This window comes from Podarcis raffonei, chromosome 7 (assembly GCF_027172205.1).
Source record: "Podarcis raffonei isolate rPodRaf1 chromosome 7, rPodRaf1.pri, whole genome shotgun sequence".
Lineage (NCBI taxonomy): Eukaryota > Metazoa > Chordata > Lepidosauria > Squamata > Lacertidae > Podarcis > Podarcis raffonei.
The window spans coordinates 89,737,025-89,754,682 of record NC_070608.1 but is presented as its reverse complement, the minus strand read 5'-3'; the positions used below and the strand labels follow the sequence as shown (position 1 = coordinate 89,754,682).

At 40.7% G+C, this 17,658-nt stretch overlaps 1 protein-coding gene across 4 annotated transcripts in view; it reads left to right on the top strand.

Moving 5' to 3' along the window:
• Positions 1-14,933, top strand: part of RALGAPA2 (Ral GTPase activating protein catalytic subunit alpha 2) — a 194,589-nt gene extending 179,656 nt beyond the window's left edge. For 2 of the 4 annotated variants that reach the window (XM_053394871.1, XM_053394870.1), the window contains one exon: positions 12,251-14,933. In XM_053394871.1, coding sequence (XP_053250846.1) covers positions 12,251-12,405 — 155 coding nt within the window. In that variant the 3' untranslated portion in view covers positions 12,406-14,933. Of the gene's footprint in view, positions 1-2,903; positions 2,944-12,250 lie in introns of all 4 variants that reach the window. The other 2 variants (XM_053394872.1, XM_053394873.1) reach the window with 2 other exon arrangements.
• The last annotated feature ends 2,725 nt before the right edge of the window (positions 14,934-17,658 follow it).

Below are 17,658 nucleotides of genomic sequence, written 5' to 3'. Positions count from 1 at the left end.
GGGAAGAAAAGGCTAAGGAGTAAACCCTACGTAAATTGGGAGTAGAGTCCCTAAGATGTTTGGGTGGTGCCTTGTATGTCTCCTCCTGGCAATTTCAGCAGCCAAGCTGGTGCCAAACATATTGTTCTGCTTTCCTGGGCAGCCCAGGACCTCCATACACACTGCCCAGGCTTGCGCCTCTTTGACTTCACCCCCAGAGGCACACTCCATTGTCTCTTGAGACAAATGGATACCAACAATACCACCCATAAGTTCTTTGGACAGTTTATAGAAACATTAAAAATATGGGTTGTGTTTCACCTAACCAGTCCTGTCAGCAATGGTGTTTCCCCCTCCTAATCCTCCCCACATGCACCTCCTGCCCTCAGAAAATCCACCAAAACATAGTGGAGGGGGCGAGTGTAAACTGTTTAATTATTATTTGGTGATGCTTAATTTTACTGTTTACTATTAGATTCTTATGGATTGTTGAATGTTGCATTGTTTAATATGCTGTTTATTTTAAAGTTGTGACTTTTTATATTAGATCAGATTGTTACTATTAATGTTTGATGTTTTATTATGTTTTTATATGTGTTGGAAGCCACCCAGAGTGGCTGGGGATACCCAGCCAGTTGGGCGGGGGTATTAAAAAAACAAACTAGTTTGTTTTTTTAATTCCTCAAAGTGCTTCCAGCAGGTAGAGTGTAGAAAGTTGTCAGTGTCTCAGCGATGATTAAATGGGCGCAGGACATAGGTCATAACATTATGTTTGCTGACTGGGAGCAGTTGTGGACCACCGGTATGAAGTTTACGGCATGTAATGCCTTAAAGGAGAATATTATGAAAATGATTTACAGGTGGTACATGACCCCAGTTAAGCTTGCAAAAATTTATCACCTGCCTGACAACAAGTGCTGGAAATGTAAAGAAGCTGAGGGAACATTCTTTCATCTTTGGTGGACGTGCCCAAAGGTTAAGGCTTACTGGGAAATGATATATAATGAACTGAAGAAGGTATTTAAATTTACCTTTCCTAAGAAACCAGAGGCCTTCCTTTTGGGCATAGTCGGCCAATTGGTGCCAAAGAAAGACAGAACATTTTTTATGTATGCAACAACAGCAGCAAGAATACTTCTCGCTAAGTATTGGAAGACACAAGATTTACCCACCGTGGAAGAGTGGCAGATGCAAGTGATTGACTATATGGAGATGGCAGAAATGACCGGCAGAATCCGTGACCAGGGAGAAGAATTGATGGAAGAGGATTGGAAAAAGTTCAAGGATTATTTACAAAAATATTGTAAAATGTTTGAGTGTTAATATGATGTGGGAAGTGAAGGTAACATGGCATTTGGGATATGGTTAAAAGAGTTATGAAAAGAAGAATCTTAAAAAGGAGAAGGGGGGTATGACTAGAATAATATTATGTCAAAGTATACAAGGTGGAGTAAAGGACCAAGATAAGGGAAATTAGAGACATAATAAGTGGAAATATATAATTATAAATGAGGTTTGAAAGAGGGTTAGAATTTGCTGAATTTGACGGAATAAAGAGGAACACAAAAAAGAGAGATGTGAGGAGGTCAGGACAGAGGGATATGGAATTTTGGAAGTTAAAAGTGGATTTTTCTTTTTTCTTTTTTTTTCTTTGCTAAGTGTGTATTTTTTGTTTTTCTGTTCTCTGTTTTGTTATATGTGATTGTTTGATTTATGTGATTTGATGATTTCTATGTTTTGTAAAACCCTAATAAACATTTATTTAAAAAAAAAGAAAGAAAGTTGTCAGTGTCTTAGTTTTTCAATAGAGAGCTCCTTTTTATAGAGAGTTAAGTGCAATTACAGGTGGCAGCTGCCCAATCAGTTTATATATAGTGGAAGAGGTTATGCTACTTTTGTGTTGTTATTATTGCCTACTTTTCTATTTCCTTTTTTACCCCCTCCCCCTGCTTTATGCCCCAACTTCTGGCTCCAACAGAAGATATACTTGGTGCATCTTACAATCATGTATTCTAAAACAAATTAAAATCAAGATTAGGAAAAAGCAGTTATGAACTGACCCATGGGCTTGTTCATCTTTACGTACTGGTTTGTGTTGAGAGCAAAAATCCCATCACAAATCTCTAGAGGCAAGTTATTTGGGTTAAACAAAAGCTTTGTGGATGAAATATATGACTTTTTTGAATGCTGTTTGTCCCTAGTTGCCAAATTTAACTGGTTGGTCTGTGGCCCAATAAGATGAGGATCCTGGATATAATGAAATCAAACAGAATTTGTCATTGCCTAGTCAGCATCTCACCAATCAAACACATCCTTAACCCTTGAAAACACAAAATTAGGAAATTGCTACAATTTTGCACATAAATGAGGCTGTGTATGTTGGTACATAAAATACTTTTTACTCTGTTTTTGGAATTGTATGAGAATGGAAAGCTAATGATTCTATGTATAGTTTTTCCTTGAAATGTAAGTCTGTGTTTGATAACTAGACTATTTAGCATGAAGTTCCTTATAGCTGCCTGGCAAAGACTCAAGCTGATAGAGGATGTAAAATTGATTAGTGTCAAATGATGGAAGATTTTTGTAATATAATTTATGTGGTACAGTAATATGCAAATAATATATACATTGTGAAGGAAGGGGATGGCTTTTTTAATTCCTCCTATCGTAGTTTTCTGTCTCATTGTTTTTCAACCAGCAGTGGTGGGATCTGTCTGTGGAAGTAATTTACCACCTACCTCTCACTCAGTAATAGTGCTAATGTTCATTAGTTCCATTTCCAAATGATAGGCGCTGAAAGTATAGTTCACACAACTTGTGTTTTTTCCCATTAATAACTGTGTAAGTAATGTGTACAAGGCTGTCATTAGAGCAGCAGGTGCTCTATTCCCATATTTACATGATTTTGTGTTCTTTCCCTTTAGATTAAAATATGTAAAGATCTCATTACAGTAATTGAGAAAGGTAAGAGGTTGCTCACATGGCGTCATGCTCAATTTACTAACCAGATTCTTTCTGTTGCTTGTATAAAACTGAAACATCTCTCATTTATCTGGGTTGGTCTCTTCCTTTTTCACTGGGTGCTGCGCTAGCAACAAGGGACCCTTCGTATCCCCCCACCCCAAGCAGCAATACGAAGAATCCCATATCTAGCTCTCTTTGCCCCTGCATGTCTAAAGCTTCACTGGAACCCCCCCCCCTTCTGCTCCTGCTTGCTTCAGGCGGAATCTGACACCAACACCTGCCATGGTGGAAAATGTCTTTGTTGCTTTGCACTTCTGTTTGAATTGCTGCAGGGGAGCCAATGGGAGTTAGGTCCATTTACTTTTTTTGTTGCCTAAGCACCATGGAATAGGATCTTGAGATGGTGCAGATAAGGAGCGGCACGTGCTGTGCTGGCCCTTTGAGTTAGCTCAGCTTAATAAGGGGCTCTTTTTCTGGGAAGGGCAGATTGCTGAGCTTGGGCCTATGAATGGAACAGCTGGGGGAGGAAAAAAGAAACAAAGGAAGGAAAACACAGGCTGCCCTGAACCTGGCAATTGGGGGTGCGGTTTCGGAGCTGGCCACACGCCAGGTGTGACCTTTGCAGTCTGCTTGGTTCTGCTTGTTTGGGTAATTTCCAGTGCAGTGCTGAAAAGGAAGGAAGCTGCCCAGCAGCAGAGCATTGCTGGCTGGATAGGCTCAGTGGCTGGCTGGGTTGCTGAGGCGCTGAATTAACTCTTACAAAGCTAGCTCACAAATAAATGAGGCTTACAGAATAACCTGTCAAACGGCCAGCTCATCAGGTTAATGGATGATTCCTCATTGCAATCATACATCAGCTGAAACACTTTTCAGGGTTAGATTATCTTTTTGTAAGCTCTGGCGCTTAACTGATATCCCTAAGGGAAGCAAAGCATTTGTGTATCAGAGGGGAATATGTGTTCATTAGTAATACAAATTTAACTCATTTATTCTTTGATCTTAAACACATTATTTGGAAGTCGTTTCCGTGAAATCAGCAGCTATTGCTTCCTAGGACTATGTTTTTGAGTCAGGTTGTGCATTTTATTATTCTCAGAGGGTGACCTGTGTTGTAAAACACCTTTTTGCCAATGTGTTCTTTTTAGAGCATAGAATTGTAGAGATGCTTTCTGTTGATTGAGTTTAAGGCATAAATGGGCTTTGTACTGAGCACTTTCTCACTGTAACTTTTATGTTAATACACTGTTTATTTTGCTGAGGCTGAGGGGCTGCTCTGTTTCTTTCTCTAAAGTGAACTGGAATATGAAGTTCCGTACTTCTGGGGAGAAGCAGGCTCAAGTCAAATTTGTGCCAGATGGCTTGCAGGTGGAATAATTATAATATTTTTATAAAAGACTTTATCTTTTGCAGTTATTTGCTCATTGTGCAGCTGTTTTCTCCCCATCAATCAAGACCTGTTTAAGGGGAGCAATGAGACTGGTTGCATAGTTAAGCAATTGGCAGAAGAAAGGTTTGACTGAAGGAATGTGCAACTTTGAAAGGCTGATGGAATGTTGTGCAAGTGATTACCAGTTGCAGCTGCCCTTTCCTGCACATGCTTGCCTGTTTGCACTGTACAGCTTTTCATATGCACAGGAGTGCTCTTGTTGTGTGATTGCATGACTGTTACTTGAACTTACTCATTTGAGGGAAATTGTGCTATTTTGACCATCTGTCACTCTGCTTGGCTTCAGGAATGTAAAACACTGCACCCTCCCTTTTTTTCTCCCCAAGGAAAAACCAAAGCACCTTCCCAGTTCTACAAATATCTACATATTTTGCACAAAACTATTTGCATATCCAGCCTATGTTTTGCTTGCTTTAAACTTTTTCACTTTCATTATTTAAGTACAATGTATGAGTATATAAATGTTTAAAAGGTTTGAAACAAACTCCTAGGTGAAAATTTAGCTGAACCATGTTATAAGATATTAAAATTGCCTAAGCTACTTGAATTTATTTTCCTTTAATGACTTGCTCCAAACATGAGCTGCTCCTGGGGCAAAAGTATGTTCCAAACCTGACTTCTGTGAAGTGGGCCTCATAAATAAATAAAAGCTGCAGAAAAACTACAGAACTGCTGATATATTGTCCTCCAAACAGCCAACGGCTCTTCTTGACTTACTAGTAGACTTCTGTCAGTTTCTCCCACGAGATATTACAAAATGTGATGAATAAAAGTAAGTACAGTAGTATATAAATCTTATGAAATAAACTTTCCCGTTTTGGGGGTGCAGAGTCCCCTACCCCATTTGGCTCCCAATTTGTCCCATTTTTGAAGATATAAAAATTGGCGTTTGTGTGCTCAGCCAAACCTGCTTGCCTTGTTCGCAACTTAACTTGCCAGCTGCTTAGGAAGTTGAGCCCGCCCTACCCTCCAAAGCTGGCTGATTGATGCTCCAGGCTAGCTAATAGTGGAGCAGCAGCCTTGAGAAACAGCTTGTTTGGCAGAGCAGAGGCAGAGAGTTCAGTAAGGAGTCCTACCAACTAATTGTTTTTGAAATATACTTTCTCCCCCTTCCCATACACAGAACTAAATGCATATTTTATGATGGCACATGTCACCTGCAATTGTTAGAATTGGCTGTGGGGTTTTTCAAAAATCAGCCTTTTCCCAGCACTTCTTACACCCCTGTGTTGCAGACCAGCCTGGTTAGCCCTTCTATCACAAATGCAGAGGGAGGGAGCGGAGACAACAGAATTGCTAGAACTTAGTGACTTCAGGCAAATGCTGAAACTTCAAATGGTGACCTGCTCAGGGAAACCATTCCTGACTGTTAGGGTTGGGTTAGCCCAAGACATTTTGCTACCTGAGAAAGAACCGTGGGATAGCAAGCAGTCCTTCTCCCCAGAGGACTCCAAGGATTATATTTCTGGGAGAGAGAGATCTCTAAACAAACTGGAGGTATTTGGGGGACTCCATGACTGTTAATGTGGTATAAGAGTGCCTTAAATGATGCATTAGTTAAAATTCCTGCATTGCTAGGACTAGATGACCTTCAGGGTACCCTCAATTCTATGATTCTATGAATGCCTACAGCTGAACAATTTTGGGGTCTTCCTAAAAAAAGTTCAACAACTTTCAGGGTGTCCTGGTTTTTACTTTTTGAACTATGGCAACCCTATTGGAGACAAGGCTTTGTGAGGAAGAGAAACAGAATTTCTTGCTATCTCCACCTCTTTCTTTGGCTGGCCATTCATCAGGTGGGGAGCACGTGACTCATTGAAATGAATGTGCATTGGGTCATTGGCTCTACCCTATGAGTATGACCAGCATTGGGAGCAACCCATTGCAATGGATTGCTTTGAAGTCATTTCATTCTGCACGAGGTAAAGTAATTTTTAGTCCCCCAGTTCCTCCCCACGTCCCTTATTTTGCCCGACCAAAGGTGGCAACTCTACTCACTGCCTCTCTGGTCATGAGGTTACCTTCCACCACCACCTCAAAAAAGTACAGAGTTGAAGAAGGAAGTTTGTAGAGTGGCATGCATTCCCACTTTCTCTTTTTTTCTGTTTGATTTTCAAGGTTTCGTATTCTACATGGGCCATCAGGCTACCATGGTATACATTTGCATTCATTTGGGGCCTTAGTGTACTTACTAGCCTTCCAGAGTGCTATTTCCTTTTCGGAAGGGGCATCACACAGTGGTGGAGCAAATGTTTTGCATGCTGAAGGTCACAAGTTCAATCCTTGGCATCTCTGGGTAGGGATGGGAAAGACTCCTGTCTGAAACCCTGGAGAGTCAGTCAGTGTAGACAATACTGAGTTAGGTGAACCGACTGGTCTGACTTGGTGTAAGGCAGCTTTCCCTGTTCTTACAGAATTGCCTCTCATTGTTAAGTGTCTCCTTTTCATACTACAGTAGCCTTTAATCCTTGTTTTCAGTGTGATGCCTCCAGGGCATTAGCCTCTTGCCCCCAAACATACTGAACACTCCAAAATTCACACACACCAAACTGAAAAAGGCTAGCAGTTTGTTGCCTTGCAGGACATGGGAAAGGATCATTGTCTGGAAAAGGTTTTTGAAAGGGAAGGAATTGGTACTAAGGCCTTCTCAGTAGTGGCACCCTCCCTGTGGAACGCCCTTCATATGTCAAGGAGATAAAGAACTACATAACCTTTAGAAGATATCTGAAGGGAAGCCCTGTATCGGCAAGTTTTTAATGAGCGGGGTATAAACAGTAGTAGTAGTAGTAGCAGTAGTAGTAGTAGTATAGTATTACCCGTTGCAGCTTGTAAGCACATCTTTGTAGGATAAATGAACATTGAGAGTCATCTCAGGGTAGACAGCATGAAAAGCTATGACAGAGGGACAGGCGCATACATGGAAATATTAGGCACCCATTCACAGTCACAGTGGCACAAACCATTCTATGAAAGTACATCATTCCAGCTAGCAGATGGCATACAGGCTGGGTTCCTATGCTTTTGCACGGAAGGGAGAATTTTGGCTGTCTTCTCACAATGAGTAGTATGGTAAGAAAAGCAGCACCTGATAATGCTTTCTGTTGTCTCTGGCACCTTTTGAGTAGCTTGGTGATGCTTTGTTGTTGTTGTTGTTTAGTGGTGTCCGCCTCTTCGTGACCCCCTGGACCAGAGCACCCCAGGCACTTCTGTCCTCCACTGCCTCCCGCAGTTTGGTCAAACTCATGCTGGTAGCTTCGACAACACTGTCCCACCATCTCGTCCTCTGTCGTCCCCTTTTCCTTGTGCCCTCCATCTTTCCCAACATCAGGGTCTTTTCCAGGGAGTCTTCTCTTCTCATGAGGTGGCCAAAGTATTGGAGCCTCAGCTTCAGGATCTGTCCTTCCAGTGAGCACTCAGGGCTGATTTCCTTCAGAATGGAGAGGTTTGTTCTTCTTGCAGTCCATGGGACTCTCAAGAGTCTCCTCCAGCACCATAATTCAAAAGCATCAATTCTTCGGCCTTCTTTATGGTCCAGTACTCATGAATAAATTTACTAGAAATGGAATCCATCCCAAGAATCCAGTCTTCGCTAGTTAAAACTGCAGCACTTCCATTGACTGAGAATGGCTCTGCTCCTGGGGACTGGTTAAAATCTTACCAACCTGAGCACACAAACTAGGATGCTTTATCATTGATCCACTGGCAGCCATTTTTAACCCTTTAACTCCATCACATCCCTATCTGCATCCCTCCCACCCTGTCCTGCCCACTATTTACTTTCTTTTAAAACAGCATTTCTACAATTACTAATTGTGTATCACCATCATTTTTGTTTTGGCCTTCTGTTTCCTGAAACCAAACCCTGAAACGGAGTACTAGACAAGTACTGTGCCTGGAGCTTAGTGTGAGTGGCACTTACTTTACATGGGACCTCTCCTAGGAAAATAGCCAGAGTGAGCAGGCCTTAAGCTACCTGTCAGCATGGGTGGGAAAGAGGTTAACTAGGGCCACAGCATGAGGCAGAGTGTTTCCAGTTGGCTTGCAAACAGATATATGGAAATGGTGTGAGGAAAACATGCCGTGGGATTGCCAAGCTAAGAGCAGGTCCATTTTAATATTTCACCAGGAGTTAAAAAATGCTTAAGGTTCCATATGATCTGTATGCAATTGGTTGGGACACAGTTTTCATCCCAAAAAATGAAATATTTGGCTATCTATGAAAAATGAAATATTTGGCTATCTATGTATGAATCATATCATGTTTGTTTTTATTTTTCCTTATGATAAATAGCCACTACTGTAACTGTTGCCCAATTGTGTGACACCATTATGGCAGACCCACTGTCCAAAGATCTTTCTGTTATCTCATCCCAAGCTGCCTCTCGTAGTAAACTGGCATGATGATAAAGCACATGGGAAGTGTGCTGTCACACAAACAGATCATGTGGTTGGGCTGTGAGTCATCCTGGCATTCCATCAAGATGAAAAATTATACAAAGTTGAAAACATTAATTTCAACACATATAATGCTGCATTCATCTGTTCCTGTAAATGGGGGTGGGGAGTTTGGAGGCTTTTAGGCTCCTACACAGAAGTGTTATCTGCTGTTGATGGGATTCTCGCTTTGCCTCTTCACTCTCAGGGGAATTGCTATATAGGAGTTTGACTCAGTATTAATAAAAATATTTATGTGAGAGAGTTTCAGGAGATGGACAACGTTGTTTAAAAGCTCTTTACTAGGAGAGAGGTGATGAAATGGCATTTGCATTTGCATAAGTCTCCTGGGACTTGTCAAAGCCACAGTAGCAACAACTGTGCTCGATTGCAGCATGCATTTTAATGTTCCTTGGAGCATTGATTATAATTGTGCCAGGGAACTAAGTACAGAAGTTGCATGCTTACCCTCTACTGTGTACATAATATGCACCCTCCTTAAATGTGTTCTAGCTTTTGAGTTGAGCAGAAGATGCTGCTTCTCTTTTCAGTGAGATAAGATGAGATTTAGGCTGCAATCTAAACATACTTATTAGAGAATAAGCCCTCTGGAGCACAGGGGGGAATATACTGCTGAGTAAACAGGCATAGGATTTCACTGCAAGTTCTGAATATAAGTCACATGGGCCTTTGGAGGATGACTGACTTGGAGCTTAAGAAAAATATTTAAAGTTTATATATTGCCATTTTGTGTAAGTTCCCAGGCAGTCATCCTCTAAAAGGCTATATGACTAAAATTCATAAGTGGCAGTGAAATCCGTGCAGGGAATTTTAAACAGACATTGTCTTAAGTCCTTCAAGGAATCCGAGTGTCACACAAGGTTCTGAAATGAAATGTGAGGAGATTTGGGGGTGGGGTCTTAATTAAATTCCTTGAAGAAGGCACTTCAGAATATTCAGGGGATGAAAAAGAACGACCAGCCTCAAACACAAGTTTACATTATTACATTTGTCTTCAACTGTCTCATAACTTGAACTTGCTTACATATTGAAAGATTAGTCAGTGGAAAGAGCTTGTTTTGCATTCCAAGTCAGGGTACCATGTGAATTATACAGTGGACACCTTGAACTTCTAATGTTGAAATAAGACTGAAAGCCAGCAGGCTTATGTTGTGGCTGTCTCCAGGGCATCTGTATCTTTTTTTACATTTTCCTGAATTTCAGCTTGCAAAAGCATCTGTTCAAAGGGCATCAGCTTACTACTTTAACAGAATTAGTGTACAGCTTGTGTAGACATACAAGATAACATAGACATGGCCAACCTTTTCACAGAAACACTTCCATTGGTTATGTTGCCTATGTTATATGGATGTGTGTGCATGCTGATCGTCTAGGAATTGCATCATGTGACAGCAGCAAAAAATTCATCACCCTACCTGTTAGCAGCCTAAAGCAGACAATACATTTTATATAGGTGCCCACCCTAGTTCTTTTTCAGTGGCTTTAAAACAAGAAAAAATAATCTAACAGCACAGCCTCTGCACAAGGGACATCAGTATTGCAATCTAGTTTGGGGATTAGAGCTAGATTATAATTTTGAAACAACCACCTTGCTGTGTGTGCCCACAGTGATGGGCCCTGAGACACACAGCCCAGGATCTTTCTTGACAGGGAAATGTAGCGAACAACCACAACTGGGGTCTATCTTTGCAATGGAATATGTGGACAAATAACCAGCCCACAATGGAAGTTTAAAAGCTTTATTTCCTAAGTTAGTTTTACACAGCTAGGGCATCTTCTGTCTGATGGGAGGTTACCCTTGGGGAAAGGGAAATAGAGTGAAAGAATTATCCTACCTAAACAGACTAACGCTACTCCACTAAAAATCCCAGCCCACAAGGAAAAATAGGAAAAGGGTGAGATGTGAGAGGAGATGCTGCCTGTTTGGGTTTTGCTGTGCAGCCTTCTCCAAACTTGGCCCGGAGAGAGAACTACCTTTATAGAGATACAGGATGGAGCAAAGTCCTATCCCTCAGGATCCAGAATGCCACAATATTGCAAAGTAGTACAGCCCAGATTGCTTGCATCTTCACACCTCACATCCACTAGCCCCAGCCTCACTTATTTGCTTTTTAGCCACTGTAAGCAAAAGATAGTCATAACCACACACACAAATGTATCCTTCCTGCTATGCTGTTGCCTTGTGGTTACTAGGGCTTGAACTGCTTTCTCAAGGCTAGATTTCTTCTGCAAAAAGCTTCATTAGTTTACTAACAGCTTAAACATTTAAAAGTTAAGAGTTAATATTAGGAACAAGTGGTTTACTACAAGGATATGTGTTTTTAAAGCATTATATGTAGTAAAAAATTAATATCTCATAAGCATAAAGGCTGTAGGTTGCCAAATACACAAGTTGGCCATAGTTTTTCTGCTTTATTATGGTTGGCAACTTACTGTAAGCATGTTTAAATAATACAAGATGCATTTTAATCATTACAACGCCACAGCCAAATTTTGGACTTCCCTGACAATGATTTGCAGTCCTCATGAAAGGTATGCAGCAAAATGTCAGTGCACTCTTCAGTAGCCAGAGCTACTGGATTTGGCCAACCATGCCACAGGCTTGATATAAGAAGGGAATAAAGGAAGCCTGCAGAAGGAAGCCTCTATTCCAAGAAGAGAATGAAGGAAGCCCCTGGCACACCACCCTCAAAACCACTCTGGTAGGCAGGTGAACCCCCATAGCATTGTGCAGGGGAGGAAAGGGGAGACTGTTCTGTTCAGCAAGCAAATATTATTGTGCTGATGGAATGATCTCTCTAGCATTATGTTGAATTCCACTCTTACGTATGTGCATTGTTTTTAATTCAATGGACATAGAGACATACAGTCCCCACCTGCACTCTGAAGTGGTACAATCCTAAAAGGACTATATGTGATATTTCTGAATGTGTATTTAACCTGCATCTAAGAATAACAAATGTTTTGTTAGCACACACACAAAACAAACGATTTCTTTTTCTTCGATACAGCTTAAATGTGTTTGTTTACATGCACCTTTTCTGGATACTCTCACATACAGACAATCAAAATCCATGCCAATTTTCTGGAGAGGATTGCAATTATAGTGTCAGCATAGCAGCAAGCACCCCATCATCCTGATGACAATGTCAGTGCAGGCTGGTCTTGTGCCATGGTCCTGTATATATGGGGAATCCTTGCCCTTTCTTGTAAAGAGAAAAGCTGGAACCTGGAGTGCAGGAAGGCCCAAGAAGATAAGTTGGCCATTTGCAACTATTGTATGGTTTCTACGTGGATTTCTTGGACTTCTCTAAGGATTATGCTTCTTACATTGTTCTCAATCAGTGAAATATATGTTGTTTTTTTAAACCCTTTCGATTCTAACAGGATTTTCCTTATTTTTAGGCTGTCTCACTACAAGTCTGAGTGCTGATCTTGCCACATCTGTGGGGACAGAGCCAGCAGAACAGATGCCACCAACACTGTCAAGTGCCACAAAAAACAAGCTCTCTGGGAAGCTGCGCCGATCTGCGAGCACTCTCAGTAAATCTTCAAGTTAAAGCACTTTCAAAGCTGAAAACAATGTAAGGAGACATATACTTTAAGTCTCCTTTCATTAACTATATTCCTGGAACTGGTAATATTTGGATACCGCCTAATGAACTACATTTTCATATAAAATTATGATTCCTGAAGTTTCAAACTTAACATTTTCATGTGGATCATCTGAATTATGCAACATGCTTTTCACTTGATAATTTCTGCCACTGGAAGCAATGAAGTCAAGAGCTCTTTTGGCAAGTTTACCATTTAACTGTAACCCTATTTTCTTGTTTTACTAGTAGAGATTGTAGAACTGAAAACCAATGAATTTCTTGGTTGTGACATTTAAATTGCATTATAATTTGAAATTTAGTAGGTGGAATTTTTAGTTTGCTGATGAAATGCCAATTTAGCCAAGTGATGTACTTTTTAATTCCCAATGATGCCAATGGGGAGATGAGAACATGGTTTACTAATTCTCTTCTTTTGAAATCAATGGAACTTTGCAAAGAGCTTCACTTTGGTTGGAATGTGTCCAAAATATGGATAGATGATTCTGCTTTTCAATATATCTTCATACACACTATTTCTTTCCCACTATTTCTTTCCAAAGACCATTCTTTTGTGCATAACTAAGTACACTTCAACAATAACTGTTCTGAGTAACTGTTATAATATAAACACTGGTAGTAAAAATAAAAAACAGAAATAATGTTGTTTTATATACAAGGCATACATTACTAGGTCATTTAAATCTCACTTTGGGTAAGTTAAATATGGCACATGCCAACTCACTTTCTGTTTCTTAATATCATTCATGATAAAATTGGACCAAAGTTAAATACTTTCTTACTCCACATGATTAGCGTGGTGTGATTTAATTATGTCTAGAAGCACTTGCTACTTGATCAGTATAGAAAGACTGCTTGGTTGACCTTCTGGAAAAATGTGGATCAATATAACGTTTATCATGAAATCAATCCAGACCATCCGCATACATTATGAAGATAAAGCTGGTTCATGCGGTCTTGAAATGTGCAGCAGTTCAGGATCATGTACCCTCTCACCTTCTTGCTTAGGATTTCCAGTATGATCTAAGGAAATGTTTATCCAACTAAGCAATCAGACCTAGCTGTATCTGAGCTGTGCTAGTGCAAAACATCATTATTTCCATGTTATGCATGTAGCAAATCACACTGGTCTTTCCTATCCAATTCTTGCCCAGACACTTTGTGTAGAAAATACTTGTGTGACCATCCCATCCCAACCGCAACATTAATTGCTGTGGATTTGGAGGCTCCTCACTCATTGCAGTACCAAATTATGGTGCCCTCTGTGATTAGGCATTTTTACCAAGTTGTCACTTTGCTGCAGATTAGATGTGGATAGCTTGATTTTTCTTCTTTGTTATTTTGTCATGAATTTTGTTTTGTTGCACATATTTTCATGTTGGGGAAAACTGTTCACTAGACAGTGCTTCTAGTTATTATAGCTAATAGCTAACCTCTTTTTCCATTGGTGTGGAAGGAAAAAACAGTAGTGTCTTATATAACATATTTCCAAATACTACTGCTTATGCTTTCAGATTGAAAGTATTCTTAATTTCGTATGTGACCTGGAGACTTTGAGAGCTACATATCTTTTAGTGACAAACTGAAAATTTTGCACTACCCAAAGCACTCAGTGATAAAGGTTTAAGGATGAAAAATACATTTAAAAATTGCCCCCTGAGAGTAAATTAGATTGAAATAGCTTGAAGCCATTTTCTCCCAGGCCTGCAATATACATTAAACTTTGCAGTAAAAGTAACACCTTTCAGGAACAACATTGTTAGGAACTGGTGGTGTGTGGAATTCTTGCTCTTTTGAAGTCAGCAACCTGAATCCAGCGTGGCATCAGTACCACCTGCAGCAAATGCAAAGCATTTCTTGACACTGAAATGAATACAGCAGCCCTATTTCTGACTACTAAGGTGCATGTATCCGGAAACTTTCATAGGCTTACTTTGAGCCCACTGCCATAGTTATTTAGCTGACTTCAGTCAACTACTGCTATTCACTGAGATGAAAATTATGTCCTCTTTGGTGGTTCTTAAGTATTTGTTAAGAGTTTTGAGATACATTAGACTGTGAGATTGATTTCCTTGGCCAGTAAAAAAAGGGGGGTGCATCCAATCGCTGTGACTTCTTTGATTTGTTAGGTCTGCTTTAAACAATCTGTATATGTGATGTAGAATTTGTTTATTTTTCTCTGTTTAACACTGAAATGCAATCTCAAAATGTGATGTCCCTATGTGTATTTTAATCGGAAGGGACACCCCCCTGCACCCCACTGACTACAACTCAAACTGTATGCCCCAGTGGCAACAGTTTGGTGGTGGTGTTATTTTACTTAAACCTTGTGAATATATTAATTTACAGTCTACCTATTTTCATGTCTGCAATTATTTATTTATTCTTAGTAAAAATTGTTTGAAAGCTACTGATGGCAATATTTTATAGTAGTTAAAACACAAAACTAATAATAAAATCAAGGAAATAATGAACTAGAATCAAGTTACTGTTTGATTACCAAGGAATTTACTGTTTGAGGTGCACACCCTCCAAATTAAACACTGAACTTCATTATGTTAGCATGAAATTCACACGCTTCTGGGAAATGTAGGCAAGCAGCATGATGATAATATGTCCAATTGTGATTAACTTTATTTTTCCATGTATAAGACAATGTTTTTTGCTTTAAAAAAAGTCAAAAATTGGGTGTTGTCTTATACATGGATGGTGAATGCACAGGGGGTTTAAAGTAGTTGGGGTATTTTAATGCACATAAAGTAAGACTTAGCTGGGTAGAAACTCCTGACTCTGAGAGGTTTTCAACCCCCTAACCATCGGCTCAGATAACATATGCATGCAGGAATAGACTGCAATCTTTCATTTCCTCTATTTCTAGTGTTCAGGCTGTGGGTGCCGATGTTTATGTAACAAAAAAAGCACCACACACTCACAGGAGAGAAGTTTTAGCAGTTTGGGAAATAACGTGAGGCTTACAGAAGAACAAGATATTGTTGAGGGAACTCCAAAAACAGCCCAGTGATGACTAAGTTTGATCAGGGGCCAAAGAATGCTGATTGGTCATCCTCCACCTTGGACACACAAAAAAGCAAAGACATTTTTTACCTGTTTTGACTTTCATTTCCCCATCTTGTAGTGGCAGTTATTATGATGGTGGCGGCAGGGACCTAGATAATTGCAGCCCAGATTCTGTTTCTTAGCTTTACCTGCAGATTACTTTAGGGTCTGGGTAGCCCAGGTCTACCTGAGTTAGGCTAAAATGTTTTTGGAAGCCAAAAGGCTGGTTCAGATGGAAAACAGAGGCCCCAGTTATGTCTCTGTTTTCCATCCGAACCAGCTTTTTGGCTTCCAGCTCACAGAACACAACAGGATCTGAATAGCTGCTATTATCCACCATCAAGCCTCACTTTCTACTCCCACCTCACATAATCTAGCACAGGGATGGGGAGTGGTCCTCTAGAAGTTGTTGGGCACGTCTTGCCAGCCCCACTGTGAATGGCCATCAGTCCAGCAACATTTGGACTGCCTAAAGTTCCCCATCCCTAATGGATCTGTTTTTTACCTTACATCATTTAGACTATGTGTATCAAATGCAACAGAAATTGTGGGAGTAAAATGGAGTTCCTGAATTATTTTATGAAATCTTTAATCACTAGAATGGTTGTTCCTTTTTCTATAGCTATTAACTACTGACATCACAATAGTGAGGCGGTAAATCCTCACTTGCAAGGAGTCTGAAGCAAGAGTTCCTGTGCTCAAGTACAGAGGGTACAGCTTCCCATCTCTTTCTCCCCCACAATTCCCTGTGCCCTGAGCCTCCATATCCGTGCCTTGGGTCACCCCTATGCCAAAGCAAAATTTCTGATCTTAGAAGTTTGGTGTAGTTAATTTGGCTTGATCAGACCTTTTACTTCCATCCATTCTACTTCCATCCATTACTTCCATCCAACAGAACTCTAATATGGCTGAAAGCATTAGACAAAGGATTCTGTTAGCAAAGCTGCCCCATTTTAATGTGAAGTGGGTGCTCTGTTTATTCAAGATTAGCTGGTCACCTGGCACTCTGTTCGTTTAATTTATCTTGTTCCCACTGCTGTTCTGATCATTACTGCTTTAATAATCACACCAGCTAGTGAAGAGGATCAGTCATCTGGACTTAAATTACTTTGTTTGTGCCCAATTCTTGCTATGCTTTTTACTGTAAAAATATTACTTCATCACAGGCATGCCAACTGCTAGGGGGGTTACCTTGGGGTAATGAATCCTTGGGGGGGACATATTTGTTTGTGGGGTGTCTGCCAGACACCATGCATGACATCACAAAGTCTTGTGTGACACCCAGACATTGGACGCAATGCCCAGACACAACGCCATCACACACAACGTCCAGGCATTGAGCAGTGGCAGCTTAGCTCCTCCTCCTGCCACACAGGAGAAGCAGCCCCCAGCCCATGACATGGGCAGGAGGAGGGAGAGGAGGAGCTGCTGTCAATAGAAGCTGAGCTATAACACACAACAGCCTCACAGTCGACGTCCAGGCATCACATGGTCACACAAGATTGAAGGAGCCAGGAACACGGGGGCAGTTCAGCTCCTCCTCCTGCCACGGAAGGGAAGCAGCCCCCAAACCATGGTGGTGGCAGGAAGAAAGGGGGGGGAGCCACATGCCATGGAAGCAAAGCTGCTGTGCAACGACTGGACATTGTGTGTGACAGCGTCGCCTCTGACATCCGGCACTGTGCATGTCACAGCGTCACATGTGATGCCCGGATGTTATGTTGTGCATGTGCAGCCAGGCCCCCATCTCATTCCTGAGTCAGCACCTCTGCTTCATCAGTTTCTTATTTTCAACAGATCAGCAATAAGGCCAAAAATAAAAGCATACAGTACACCATAGCCTTAAGGGCGGAGCAAAATGCAATGCAAAACATAATTTAAATGGTATTGGCTAAAGTTTCATATATAGAAGATAACCTAAGTAGCCCCTGAAAATTTTCTTTCCAACTTTGGGTGGTTATTCATCTCTTTGTCCTCACTGTCACTAATAAAAATTTGGCCACTTTCTATGATACCTATGGTATTTTACCTCCAAGTAATTAACACTACATTGAGCTACCTGCCTGCTTGTTTGGCCAGTAAATTGGCAATCATTTGCTAACAAGCTCCAACATAAAAATTACAAAGGCATACATTCCACAG